We start from the raw sequence: 14876 nt of genomic DNA on the forward strand, positions 1-14876 counted from the left end.
AAAAAGAAGTTTTCTGCCAGTCAGTTCTGGAAGGAATGTGTGCAGCACAAGGTGACAGTGGTGCAGTACATAGGAGAACTCTGTCGATACCTGGTCAACCATCCTGTGGTAAGACTGACAGTCATTTGACTAGAAGTTTAAAGACACAGTACAGTGTTCATTGCAGCCTTTATAATGTATATAAATGGATGCTCTGTAAATATCATGGAATTTACTTTTAAGATTTTGGTGTTTTTTGTGTATAACTGTTTCACAAGTACGTACCACACCGTAGAATGACCCTTATTAAATATGTTTTTCTTTATGACATAAAAAAAAAACAAATTAGCTCTTGGTTAGGCATCAAGCTAACTTGAATAAATAGGTTGTGACAACAACCATTAGTGCACATCTCCAAACCAGATTTAATCAGATGTTATGTAGAACTATAAATTCTGTCCTGATGGTGACGACTAGAGGTGAGGTCAGAAAGATTCATCCTCAGAGAACCATGAATATTGAATGTAGTCTCATGAAGCTTTGGGAGTTTCTTTCTAATCCGGCCAAAACAAATGTTCAGAGCCCCAAACTTCATTTTTGAGCATTTTTTTTGGCATAAGCTTTCCCAAAATGTAGGGCTGTACCTTTTGAAAGAAATGGTGCTTTTTTACCCAAACCCTTTTCTGCCTCCAGGTTCCAGAGGAGAGAATTCACAGAGTTCGGCTAGCGGCAGGAAGTGGTCTCAGGTCAGATGTTTGGAAGGAGTTTGCAAGACGCTTTGGTAGGATCAAGATCAGAGAGGGTTATGGCCTGACTGAGGCCAGCATCGGCTTCCTCAACTACACCGATGAAGTTGGGCCGATTGGGAGGGCAAGCTATTTCAACAAGGTCACCTCGCCATACTCTGCAGTTGGGCTTTTTCATGTGCTTTTGCAAATACAATTTGTTCATTTAGATGACAGCTTTGTCATATTGGAAACATGTTGGTCAGAAGGGTTAGGTTAGCCCTGACCCCAACTCTACTGAGCTGGGTCTAATGAAAAGATGCTGTTGTTTGCATGGTGTGGCATTATGGCATTTATGGTGTTTGTGGAGCTTCACCTACCGCTGGAACTAAAATCTGATGAATATAAGTTCAGTGTTCACTCTTCTTTTAGCTCTGGTTTGATCTCCACAGATTCCTGAGAAAAATACCTGGCTCATTAATTGTTAAATGCTCCACCATGTTCACCAGCTTATCACCTAGTCTGTCTGCTGTTTGCTGGTGAGCAGGTGGTGGGTTTATTAATGAAAACATCAGCATGGCGCAGCTGGTTGAAGAGACACTGAACCAAAGCAGAAAAATTGTTGGCAGAAAAACCAAAACTATTTGCTGAAATATGCTAAAAAAAGCCCCATAAAGCTGTAAAGTTGGTATTAATTCACTGTGGGCTTAACAAAGATTAAAATCAAATTCTAATGTTATTTGTCATATACTATGTTACCAAGTAGATGCAAAATTAAGAAGTTAAAGACAGTAAATGTATAAGAAATTATTAAATAAAACAAGAAAAGGAGAAACAAAAAAATTAGAAAAATCAAATTTCAAATCAAAATTTTTGATATACAATGTATTGCTCAAGCAGTTGTTCATCATACTGATGTTACCATGGTAACCAACTCCAACGTGGCTGCTTGGATGTGTTGGTCAGGAGTGTAAGTTATTAACAGCCTACAGAAGCAGGTGTTTATGTGTGATAACCGTTGTACGAGGTCCACATCGGGTTCTGTTAAGCGGCCTTGACTTGTGTGTGTTTTCTGAGCTGGTATGTTGAGCTAATGCTAGCCAACTAGCCACGTTATATTGCATGTGTTACATGTGTGAAATGCTAACCAAGGTATTCTATTAGCCATTTATGTTTACATAGCGTTTTTGGGTAACAACTCACAGTCCTTAAGAATTGTCTGTTTTCCTTTTTTCAGCTTTTTATGCCGTTCGAGCTCCTCAGATATGATCCACACACATACGAGCCGGTAAGAACAGCCTCTGGAAGATGCAAACGAGCACAAATAGGTAATGTAATCACATCCCGAGGACTTTTTAAATGAGTCATTCAGTCTGTAGTACGTAGGAAGACTTCGACATGTACATCCTATGTCTGTGCACAGGAGAGGCAGGGATCCTGGTGGCTCCCCTGACCACTATGAACCAGTTCCTGGGCTACGCTGGTAACAAGGTCCAGTCTGAGAAGAAGCTGGTCAGGGATGTGTTTAAAGATGGGGACATCTATTTCAACACTGGAGACCTACTGCTGCACGATCACAGGGACTTTCTTTACTTCCATGACCGCATTGGAGACACCTTCAGGTACCATTATCAGCAAAGCATTTCAAAGCATGTCATTCCTGATTCTCCATGGATTGATATTTCATTGTTACCATCAGATGATCCAGGTTATGGTTAGAATATTGAGCAGCTTGATTGTTTCTGTCAGTAGGTTCTGCTCAGGGACATGGTGATTGATTTACAGCATCTCATGTGATTGAATGGAAACTGAGAGGAAATTAAAGCGTCTTCATAGCTGAAAGACAACAGACAACAGTGACGGCGTAAAGAATCTCTACTCTCCCTGATATAATCCACATCATGATTTCAAGAAATCATAGAAATAAAAATCCTCAATGGATAAGACGCAGAAGAGCTGTAGGAGCCATGACTTATTTTCAGAGAGGAATGGATTTTGTGGTTTATGTTTTGGGTGGTTGTGGTTTATATATTGTTATTCATTAGTGTTTGTGATATCATTTATTAATGTAATTAATAGAGTTGAGTCACAAGGATATGGATGGTGCCATGGATATTAGTAGTTGATTTAAGCTCTTGTTCACCTGTGTGTGGGAGGTGGAGACGGGGTGAGTGCGTCGCTGTATTTTCTGTTGACCGCCTCTTTCTTTTTGATCGCTCTTTTTCGATTCTGATCATAATTTTGTGCACGTTATAATAAGTTGTTCTTTTTACGTTTTTTCTTTCACATATTTTGAATTAGTAGAACCAGGCCCGACCTCAACCTCTCAGCGACTCTGAGTTGTTTCCGTTGCTACAGGAGCATAAGTTGTTTTTTGATTCCTTTGTTAATCAGGCCTATAGCTAATATATACAGTATCTAATAGTTTAAACTGTTAGATGGTGCAAATGAGATCTAAACAGTGATAATATTGCACCTAAGTTAAGGTTTTGTTATTTGACATCCACATACGTATCAAGCTGTGGTGATTTGGCTGTCAGTCCATTATAAAACTTATGTAAAGGATGGTTTCACGTATCCTGACTCGGAAGCCTTTCCGTGTCTGTGGAAACTGAGATGTCCTTCATGATTTTAAGGTCAAGTGAGGAGTGAAGAGAACTATAAATAACCGAGTTTCCTAGGAAATAAACATTGTGGTTATTTTACTGTGGTGGTTCCTTGACAAAGATATCTCCTGTCACATATACAGTGGTTTCAGAAAGTGTTGAGACCCCTTCACTTTACGCACTTAATTGTGTTGTAGATTTAAATGTAAAATGATAAAAATTTCCATGTTTGCCAATGTTCAGCCTCCAAGAGTGAGAAACACACACAGGTGAGAGACGAGACGAGAGAGTCGAAGAAACGAGCGTGGAAAGTGGGGCAGTGGGTGATGAGAAGGAAAGAAAAAGAGGACAGCGTGTGTTAAAGCTGTTTAGTTGTAAAGATGTGTTGAGATTGTTTATTATAAAAATGGTTGACACTGTTAAGATGTGAAATGGAGTTGACAAAAAAAAAGAAGCTACATTTTTTGTTTCATTTTTTTCTAAAATGAAGCACTTTATTTTCAGATGCACATTTCTCAAAAGCTGGGGGATATTTTCTTGGCTTCCTTTGGGCCCCTGAGAACCAATTGAGCATCATTGAAACGCCACAGCCTGCCTGAGTATTGTGGCTGGTCCATCCCTTTAGGGCCACAGTGCACCCGTCTTCTGATGGCTACTTCCAGCAGGATAACGTGCCATGTCACAAAGCTCAAATCATCTCAAACTGGTTCCTTGAACATGACAATGAGTTCACTGAACTCAAATGGCCTCCACAGTCACCAGATCTCAATCCAACAGAGCACCTTTGGGATGTGGTGGAATGGGAGATTAGCATCATGGATGTTGCAGCCGACAAATCTGCAGCAGCTGCGCAATGCTATCATGTCAATATGGACCAAAACCTCTGAGGAATGTTTCCAGCACCTTGTTGAATCTTTCCCACAAAGAATTAAGGCAGTTCTGAAGGCAAAAGGGGTCCAACCTGGTACTAGCAAAGTGTACCTAATAAAGTGGCTGATGGGTGTATATTTCTCTATACTATTATTCATACAGTATTTTATGTTCTTGGCTATAATTAATATTTCTATAAGACCAATGTGACAATGTGAAAGTGGTGAATCTGCACAGAATGATCATCAGATTCTGCAGCTTCCCTGAACTTTACAGTGCTTCATAGTGATTCAGCTGTGCGGCTCATACAACTTTACTGTTTTGAGTCACTCTCAGTGCTCTTGCTTCGTTGCAACCGTTTTCAGCCAAAGACACAGAAATCTTTGGAGCTGATAAATTAGAAACCAAAAACAGAGCTAACAGAGAGTGAATTTTGGACTTGTGGAAACAAAGACCACTCAAAGTAAATGATAACGTAACTTAAAAGATGATCATGTCAGTTTCTTCTCAGCTTTTTCCTGCAGTTACTGTAAGATTAACTACATTTAACTTTGTGTCACACAGGTGGAAGGGAGAGAACGTGTCCACCACAGAGGTGTCAGAGGTTTTAGGTCTTCTTGATTTTATTAGGGAAGCCAACGTCTATGGAGTCACCGTCCCAGGTCTGTGTTACACTGTGATTTATAATGCTGCTTCAGCTACAGTTGCTTTGTGCTTTAAAACAGTCATTTTTCAAATGTGTTTTTGAGGTGTTTCGGGTGTTCTGGGGGTAAATGCAAAAACTAAATTTTAATTCAGCTTAAGCTGATAGTCAGTGTTGAATTAGACAGAACAGGTGAGTGTCTTCATCCTGGTAGACTCGTGTAGGTTTATTGCTGTCAACAAACCTCTATGTGAACACCAGGATGTGCTTCTTTGCTGCACAAACAGGTAATGATTAAATACTCTACTTTTGGAAGATATCACCTCATATTAGCTTCAGCTGAACAGAATCCCTATAGATGGGCCTTGAGCACAAAAGCAGCCCTGAATTAACCAATGGGTGCACTTCAAAACCCAGCACAGTGCTGGTTGGTTGTGGGTCCTATGCCATTTGAATTTGGCGCACAAAAATGATACATGCTACCTCATGTCGACATGAATCGACAGCTACAAAAACACCAAGTGCACCAGCACCACTGTAGGTAATACACACTACATGGTGTATGGGTGCTGAATGTAAACGTTCTGTTGTGTCGTTGCCAACACTTGTTATTATAAGTGTAATTACAGCATCGCCACCAGTTGCTGCTGTTTGATCATCAGCTGATAGAGATTCAGTGCCATGCCTGTGGCTTCATGTGCACAGGATTTAACCAGGCTGAACAGCACAACCAATTGGAACGTAGCAGTGAAATTTAGCCAGGTTTCTTCCTCAAAGGTCCCAGTATCAAATTTTTAAGGCCGGGATTACTTGGTTTGCACGGTGCAATACAAACCATTTGATGTTTTTGGACTGGCCATCTGTGGCCTTTAGTTTAGGTTCAGCTATAATTATTTTATCAGAAGGTGAAGCAGAGTTCAAGGCTAGAAATCCAACATTCAGCAGTTTAAATCACACTCTGGCTCAGTTTGAACAACTGTGGTGACGTGTTATACAAACGACAACAAAGCCTTCGGTCTATACCACCTTTATCAAAAGTTGAGGAATAACACCAAAAAGATCTAAATGTTAGAACATAGTGGTAGCATATAGTACTGAATCAACACTAGATCAATGAAATGCTTGGAAAATGGATGTACTAGAAAACATTGATGAGGCCGATTGGAATATTGTACTGCCTTTAAATGTCAAACATCAAAACAGATTCAACTTGTAGACTTTGGACTTCTTCAAGCCAGGAGAGCGACTGCTCTTTGTTGGAAGAGTACAGATGCTCCAATGTGTTGATAAAGGAGCTTTCGTACTGTGTCGGTCTGGAAAGACTAAGTGAGGGCAAGCGGAAAGGCTTTCTTCAATTCTGGAAACCATACATAAATATCATTAAAGTTTTATTTGTATTCTTTCTGATATTAGTGCAAGTTGAGTGTTAGTGTATGCGGTTGTGTGAGTATGTCTAATGTAGGTCATTTTGATCTCAAATTGTTGTATTGTTACAGCATGTTGCAACGTGTATGGAATATGATAAGAAAATGATAATACAGATATTGATGATGTTAGTAAGGCCTCTGGCCTCTGCTCCAGAGCAATCCCAGCTGACGCTCGTATAGAGACCCAGACCTGGAAATTAAAGACCTGGTTTCACAGAACCAAAGTTGAAATAATCCAAACTGATGACATTAACACAAGCCTGTAGTAGGGTCAAATGTTGAAATGGGAGTTTACAGTGGGGAAAATACCTCCAGAACCAGTAGCTCCTTCCACTCCACAGTCATGTATCATAGAAATGAAACATTACAACAAGGTAATGAAGGAACTGTAGACAGTTTGCTTTTGTTCATTCAGCACAAATTGGTGACTTGTTCCAATCTGTGTGTGCAGGATATGAAGGTCGAGCAGGTATGGCTGCTGTTGTCTTAAAACATGACCACAAGTTAAATGGAACAAAACTCTACAACCACTTAGTACAAACACTTCCTGCGTACGCCTGGCCGCGCTTTCTCAGAATACAGGTAAGTCATGCATCTACTCACACCTTCAGTGTTTAGTTTTAGTGTAAAATCATAATTTTCATCAATGTCTATATGTGTGATTTCAGACCTCTCTGGATGTGACTGAAACCTTCAAGCAGCAGAAGGTGAAACTGGTCCAGGAGGGTTTTAATCCAGATGTAACCAGGGACCCTCTGTATTTCTTAAATGTCTCTCAGAAGGAGTTTATTCTCCTGACTGGAAGTATATATGAAGACATCGTGTCGGGAGAGATCAGTTTATAAATGTTTTAAGACATTTTAATTCAAGAGTACTGACAGGCATTTAATGATAAGATTAAGATGATCCGTGTCATGGCTGCATTTCCATTTGTCTGGGCTTAAAACCCTGATTTGTGATCAGTGGCACAGTAGCTGGTTCCCAGCATTTAAAAACAAAACAGAGCTGTATTTTCTAGGGACTCTGTCTCATAGTCTGCGTATGTCAATAAGTTATGAGCAATTCTACCAACAAGTAAATCTTCTTTCTCTTTTGAATAATTTAAATCAGCCTGAAGAAGTAAAACCATCCAGAATTTAAAAAGAAAAGAAAAGAATTGTTTTCAGTAAGTTCCTAACTTTAATTTATTTTTTTACCTTTACAAAGAGAAGGCCTTTATTAGAAACAAGCAGCTCTCCCTCCTGTTGCACTCAAGAGTCCATGACTCCTCCCTTTACTGGTTCAGTTACAATGATGTTAGGTTTACAGTGCTAAAGAAAAGAAAACTGCAAATCAAAGTGATTGGTGAGTGAAAATAGTATTTAGAGGAAAATGAGCAGCGGAGTGGGGAGTATGACGTGACTCTGTTGTTGTACTGATGGCATTAGTGTGGAAATGGATATTATATTGAATTTATTACATGAGCTATTAGACTACAAATAATTTGTTTATTAGTGACCGGCCATTCCAATAATAATTCATACTGACCATGGCCTTTATTTGAATGACTTTCATTTTGTGTGCAGACTTTTACTGAAGAATTTATGTTATTTCCTTTTTCATGCCTGGGGAAGAAAGGCATAAATACATTTATACTTAAGTGTAAAGTAGTATTAGTAGAAATTATAGCTTAGCATAGAGAGGTAACAGTACTAAAATGTAACTGTTTAAACTTAAAAATTAATATAAAGTTCACTGTACCTACATTTATAGAAGTTGTTGCCCAGAACAAAACTGTTTGACTATACTCCAAACAACTACAAATAGAAGTATGGTAAGATTTAATGGAAGCAATGGATATAAAGAAGATAAATATTATTAATTTATCTTAAATTAAAACTTTAACCATTTTTAGATATTTACTTAACAACTTAGGGAATAATATTATTATTTAAACAACTGGATAGAAATATTTTAACACTACAAAATTTGAAATCTTTTTCAATTCTTATTTTTTACTGTAGTTTAGTTTTTGAAATAAATTAGCAACCGTTGCATTTTTTTCTGCTCCAACTTTGTAATGTTTGTAAGTAATGTTTAATGAAAAATTTTTAATCACAAAATCTTTTAACCTGGACATGTAATTTATTGTTCATTGTAATTTCATACACCACTGTAAACATAAAAAAGACCATATTTTCTTATTTCTACATTAATGTACATATGTTAAATGAATTGTAACTAATGTAAAAAATAAACTTTTAATTAATGTCAAATATTAATCCTGTTATCATTGGTCTGAAGGAACAAAGGAACAAAATATTTCATTGTTCCCCTCATTGTTGACACTGGTATAGTTTTATAGTTATTGCCTTTTTATAATTATGTTTTGGGAGGAGCGGCGGTCACATGTTACACGAAGTTTGTCTGGTCCGGGCTCTCCCGGTAATGGGAGGAGTCGCGGTCGAGCAGACGTGGCAACACATGACGTCATCACAGTGGGTCGGTGGGTTATTCATGGGGGTGCAGAGTTACGTTAGTCCAGCTAGCAGGTGAGTAGTCGAGCCACTGGCAGAGGAATATAAATGATTCACTGACGCTTATTTCCTACAGAATTAGATACAAAATGTAAATATGACTTTCTCCATATTTGAATGTTTCCTTTGAGCGGAGTGTGGTTTAAACGTGGAGCTGAGCTGTAAGTGCAGCACGAAGGAAGCTAACACTGAAGTCAGTTCAAACACCAACGGTTCGATGTTGTGTCGCTTATAAACAAAGATACATACAGAGTGAAGCGTTGATTTAATATGTTTTATTGAATTTCAACTGTGTTTAAATAACCGGATACAACTTGAGACAGAGCAGTGATGTGTCGTTCTGAACGAGACTGAGCTAAACTGTTCACAACGTTCAAAAAGTTAGTTCATTTTAACCAGAGAGCAGAAACATGGCAGACAGTCGTGGTCAGATAGAGGCATAACAGTTCCTCCTTGCAATGTTAAAGTATACAAGCTGGAGTGCCGGTGCACATCCGCAAGGGTGGCTCTATCTTCTAGGGGGCTCGGGGCTCCACTGACACCCCCCCCCCCCCCCCCCCCCCCAACTGCTGTGTTAGTATGTGATAATTTGATTATTAACATAATTTTATTCACCACTATGCACAATGTAAGGACAGTGCTAACTGAAGTGAAATAATAAAAGATTGTAAAACTAGATTTGAGACAAGTAAAATTATAATTGCAATGTATTTTATATTGTGTGGCAGTGGTCCATATTCCAAAGTAAACCTACACCTTTAACTGTTCTGCCATGGATGGATAAAGTTAATTGAGTTGGAATTAATGAAATCACAACAAACTGGACATGGACAGTCATCAGTTTTGTCCAGTCAGTAATTCCACCTTGCATATCTTACATAGTTGTGTTTTGCACCCAGGAAGTGTAAGCACTGTCAGATCATCTTACTGAGTCGAGAGAGAGAGGTAGATGTAAATGTAAATGTAACAAGCAAAGATTAATTGAAATAGATTTTTTGGCCTATTGATATTCACTCTGATGGAAGTCTGGCCTAGATAGTGTCTGTACCGGCCCTCTCTGTGTGCCTGTCATTCGGGGTATGTATGACAACCTGCTGCGTGCCTGTTCTGGAACAGGCTCACTTTACCAACTCGACTTTTTTATATACAGTTATAAATAAAGAAAAGAATACTAAACAACAAGTTGAGGCCAACCTAATTCCTCACATCTTATTGCAGCTATACTCTGGGTTGAAGTTCAGGTATCAGGCCGAGAAGATGATGGAAGAGAGTGGAATTGAGACTACACCCCCCACCACTCCTACTCCTCCTCTGACTGTAGCTGCCACAGTCAGCGCTCCACCAATGACCATAGGTAAGACGTGCTGTGAAGGTCAAATTGTACAGACAAACTTCAGATTGGTAATCCATTATTCCATTATCACCCATTAGTAGACATTCTGAAATATGCTGCCAGAAAGTTCAACGTTGATGAGCTGTGTTGTTGGAAAAGTAAAGCAGTATGGAAATATGGCTGTTGTGAAAAGGATAGTGTGAATAAAGCATCACCTGGAATGATGACTTTATGGAGAAGCAGAAAATCTTCCATTACTGACTACAAATGATCTTATCACATAGTCCTGCTCAGCAAGCTCATAATATTTTTTATTAGTTTTTTTTAAATTTGTTTTGACTTTTTTTTTTCAATCTCAGTTTAGTTTGAATTAGTTTTCAAGAAGGTTGGCTTGTTTAGTTTTTTATTTTTTGATAAGGGGCGAGATTCAAAAAGGTCAGAAAAAGTCAAACAATTGAATGTATTCACTGACGCGTGTTGGTGTGTGTGCTTGTGTCATTAACCAGAAACATTCAACTGGACACAACAACAACAGAACATAAAGTGTAGGCCTGGGCACAGACATGTAAACAGTGTAGACCAGATGCAGCCTGAAGTGTACATGTGTGTGGTTGTGTTTCATTTAAACCAACTGAACATGAACTCATCAGTGAACTGGACTGTCCAGCTGCAGCTCTGTGGCTCATCACTGAAGTTCATTAATACTACAGACTGATGTATGAAATAAACTGACAGAGACCAAAACTAAAGAAATGTTTTCTGTTATTTTAGTTGAGTTTAGTTTTGCAAACACACAATACAGATTTAGTTAAATTTTTTTTTTTTTTTTGTATTTTATGTCTTTTTTTATTTCAGTTGATGAAAATGTTTTTTCACGTCTAGTTACAGTCTAGTAACAACCTTGCGGCTCAGTACATAATATCTTGGACACAACTATTTAAAAAAGAAATTTAAAGGACTCTTATCAAAATGTTTGTTTATGTAGAATAAATGAAGGCCAGTGTATCTTAGTGGATTGAAAATGATTGATTATTGAACAGTCATATAATGACATTTGGTATCTGACTGAATCTCTGATCTGCTGACAGAAGACACAGTATCTCTGAGGTGTGACTGTAGCTGTTTGGTTTCAGGTCTGTCCAGTCCTCTGTCGCTCCCAGACACCAGCTCCCTCTCCATCGGTTCCCCTTCAGTCTCCACCGCTCTCCCCTCTGTCCCCTCCCTCCCTGCCTTCAGCAGCCCTCTGGCCGCGCCCCCCTCCCTCTCCTCCCTCTCCTCCCAGTTCCCTCCTCCCTCCACACTCGCCTCCCCCTTCACCGGCAGCTCTCCCTTCCCTCCTTCTTCCTCCCCCTCTTTGCCTCCTCTGGCCTCCCCCATCAGACCACCTCAGACCTCGGCTCCCGGCATGTCGGCCCCTCCCACAGGGCCGCCCATGTCCAGCTTCTCCATGAGTGCAGGGTATGACATCACACGGGGTCACGCTGGTCGAACACCACAGACGCCATTGATGCCAACGTTCTCCAGTGCTGCCACCATGCCAGGTAAGAGGCACTCGTCTGCTCTGTGACTACTCTTCTTCAACAGCCTATTCTGTCCTCTGGCATTGTGACACAAGATCGTGGACGTTTGTATCACAGTTTCAGAATGATTACACTGTGGGGCTGTGTTGGCTGTCTCAGCTGAGGCAGGAAGTGTCTGTGAGTCAGCCAGAGTGATCTTCCAGCAGCTCATACCAGCATGATGCCTTGGAGCAAGAGGGGTAGTTCATGTATTGATTGGCAGCCTGACCATGGCCTTTTCTGGTTGGTTAGAAGGGCGAGGCTCGGTCAAACAGCTTGCAGCTTGCACCATGGCCAGGCTGTTCAATAACTCTGGGTCATAGGAGCATTTGACAGCACCTCTCCACAGTAAGATATGTTTTGGAACATATTTCATCCAAAACATACTAAAACAAGTTACTTCAAGCACTTCATCAGGAACACATTGCTAATACTGGCTCACGCCTAATGGTTGACGATCATATGTTACTGTGTGTGTTCAATTTTGGTAAGACTCAGATTCATGTAAGAATCATGTTTGTATGAAAAGCCTTTAGGAGGTTGATGCAACTCACCCTGATACACATACGAGTCCCTGTTTCAGATCAGAAAAGTCACAAGAAATAAGAAATAAAAATAGAGGGATGACGGTAGTATAGTTTAGTGCAGATCAATTTCTTTGATGGAGTTGATGGGTGCAAAGTTGGTGCGACCCATAGAGTCACAATATCTACATTTATGCGAAATACACCAGGTTGAAATCAGTTAGATTTTTCCTGAATCAGTAGCAGGAAATGAACAACAGGAACTTGTGGAACCTGTTAACTCACTCTGAATCTGGTCACAGTCAGAACTGTAGGCTTCTAGTGGACAGAGTAGGGATGTTGTACATGCTGCACAGACAAAATGGCATTGAAATCATGTGTTGTGTCACATATACTTAGACTCTTCTTATCAGTATTTTGTCAGATATCAGAATCTTCTCAGAGCTCAGTTTGTCATCTTGAATCCTGAAAATACTGAATATACAAATAGTTTTGATTTAATGTAAAACACTAACCAGTGACTTTGAACAGCACTCCAGTGATTATGAACTTTCATTATTATTATTATTATTATTATTATTATTATGAAAAGTGAAATGAAAAATTAAACAAGGAACATTTACTTTATTCTTTTCAATTCTGTAAGTATCAGCTAAATGACACAATAAAAAATGATCCTAGGAGAAGGAGACAGGGCAGAAGTTACTGTCCCATACAACCATGCAAATAATGTACTGTAAATATGTAATGAATATATACATGTATATCTATCTTGGTGGTGTTCATTGGATTTTCATGTTCATTTTAGGTTTTAGAAAAGTAATAGATTTCCATAAAGTCATGAGGCTCAGGCAAGAGGCTGAGATCTCCAGACTTTTGATCCCTAAACTCTGAACACTGTATCACAATAATCTAACCATCTTGCAGGTGTGGTGTCCAGCGCCATGGTCCAACAGCCAGCCATGACAGGAGGGCCGGATACTGGATCTCCCATCACATTCCCAGAGGAGCAGGAAGATCCCAGAGTGTCTGGAGACATCAACACTGGTGGAGGCCTCTGGGGCTTCTTCAAGGTAACACCACTCTAAGCATAATGTTAGCACTGGCAGCTGTTTACTTACCAGTCTACTTCTACTTCATTCCTTCACTCACCAAACAAACACCAATGATAACTCTAACCAGCTAGTCCTGGCACGTCCCGTCCTGTCTTGCAGCCGAGGCCTAAAGCAGCATAACTAAGGGATGGTTCAGGGCTCTCCTGAGTCTGCTCTAACTATAAGCTTTGTCTCAGAGGACAGTTTGATCCAGATCTTAAATGTAGAGAGGGAGTTTGCCTCCTGAACCTAGACTAGGAGCTGGTTCCACAGGAGAGGAGCCTCATAGCTGAAGGCTCTGCCTCCCATTCTAGTATTAGAAACTCTAGAAACCACAAGTAGACCTGTATTTAGAGAGCGGAGTGTTCTGTTACGGATTGTTCTGGATAATAGGGAACTATGAGCTCTTTAAGGTATGATGGAGGAGGAGGATTTTAAATTGTATTCTGGATTTTATAGGGAGCCAGTGCTCTTATTGTGGGCTTTTTTGACAATAGAATAAATACAAAAAGAAAAACTCCTATAATCCTGATGTTGTAAATGTTTTTAATTGCAACCCAGACACAGAGAGTCGGACAAACTCTGTCATATTTAATCTCTCTTATCTTTTACTTAACTTTTACTTACTCATTTCCTGCTTCTTCCACCAATACTGAAGTAAACTAATGTTTGTTGTTAATTTATTGGCCGCTTAGGAGCCATGTATTTGATTTGTGTGATATTCCTCTGAGCACGAGGGGTGATGGAAGACCAAAGCTGTCCACAGATAATTTAAGCCCCAAGGCAGTAATCTCAGGTGTTGCTCATTGTAAAGAAGCAAGCAGTTTTTGACAGTGCTCTGACAACTTCTTTTTTTTATATTTAACTCTGTATACAATGGACATCGCAGATTGCAGACACAAGAAAATAAACGCATCATGATACAAAGCATTAGTAAGGACCGGATATCATTATTCTGAGGACACGTCTAAACAATCAAAGTTGCAGTGAGCAGCCAGGTAGCAGCTAAAATATAGGTCTCTGATAACACAAGACCTAAAGATGTAATATGCAATCTTCCCTCCTCCTGTGGTATTTTTCACCATAGTTTGATCCTGTCTGAGTTAACTCTGTGTGTGTCTGTGTGTGTCCTCAGGGAGTAGCAGGTAACGCTGTAGTGAAGACAGTCCTGGACAAAACCAAACACTCTGTAGAGTCCATGATCACCACTCTGGATCCCGGCATGGCTCCATACATCAGTGAGTGTTCACTACATTCCTCCATGATGAAGAAATCTTAACTGAATGTTCAAATATAAAGAAAATAAATGTGTGTGTGTTGTTGCTCTCCAGAGTCTGGTGGGGACATTGACATTGTGGTGACTTCAGATAAGGAGATGAATGTGGATGCAGTCAGAGACGCCTTCCAAGAGGTTTTTGGGATGGCCATGGTCACTGGAGAGCCTGGTCAGTCCAACATTGCCCCACAGCCTGTGGGCTACGCAGCCGGCGTCAAGGTCAGTTCACTGCTGTTGGTTTTTGGCTGCAGTCTCAGCTGACATTCAGATGACAGGAAGATGCTGTGTGTGTGTGTGTGTGTGTGTGTGTGTGTGTGTGTGTGT

At 39.9% G+C, this 14876-nt stretch overlaps 2 protein-coding genes across 2 annotated transcripts in view; both read left to right on the forward strand.

Annotated features, from left to right (window-relative positions):
• The window catches only part of LOC111648141 (long-chain fatty acid transport protein 2), a 14165-nt gene extending 5660 nt beyond the window's left edge, over nucleotides 1-8505 (forward strand). Inside the window, exons 5-10 of the mRNA XM_023397917.2 lie at nucleotides 673-867; nucleotides 1942-2032; nucleotides 2128-2326; nucleotides 4745-4842; nucleotides 6702-6832; nucleotides 6919-8505. Of these exons, the coding sequence (XP_023253685.1) occupies nucleotides 673-867; nucleotides 1942-2032; nucleotides 2128-2326; nucleotides 4745-4842; nucleotides 6702-6832; nucleotides 6919-7095 (891 nt within the window). The 3' untranslated portion in view covers nucleotides 7096-8505. The remainder of the gene's footprint in view (nucleotides 1-672; nucleotides 868-1941; nucleotides 2033-2127; nucleotides 2327-4744; nucleotides 4843-6701; nucleotides 6833-6918) is intronic.
• Nucleotides 8506-8697: 192 nt separating this feature from the next.
• The window catches only part of prrc1 (proline-rich coiled-coil 1), a 12190-nt gene continuing 6011 nt past the window's right edge, over nucleotides 8698-14876 (forward strand). Inside the window, exons 1-6 of the mRNA XM_023397901.2 lie at nucleotides 8698-8781; nucleotides 9985-10120; nucleotides 11233-11640; nucleotides 13110-13255; nucleotides 14412-14514; nucleotides 14608-14771. Coding sequence (XP_023253669.1) covers nucleotides 10024-10120; nucleotides 11233-11640; nucleotides 13110-13255; nucleotides 14412-14514; nucleotides 14608-14771 — 918 coding nt within the window. The 5' untranslated portion in view covers nucleotides 8698-8781; nucleotides 9985-10023. The remainder of the gene's footprint in view (nucleotides 8782-9984; nucleotides 10121-11232; nucleotides 11641-13109; nucleotides 13256-14411; nucleotides 14515-14607; nucleotides 14772-14876) is intronic.

Source organism: Seriola lalandi, unplaced genomic scaffold (genome assembly GCF_002814215.2).
Source record: "Seriola lalandi dorsalis isolate HSWRI2012SDOR001 ecotype SW California unplaced genomic scaffold, Sedor1 jcf7180002054939, whole genome shotgun sequence".
Lineage (NCBI taxonomy): Eukaryota > Metazoa > Chordata > Actinopteri > Carangiformes > Carangidae > Seriola > Seriola lalandi.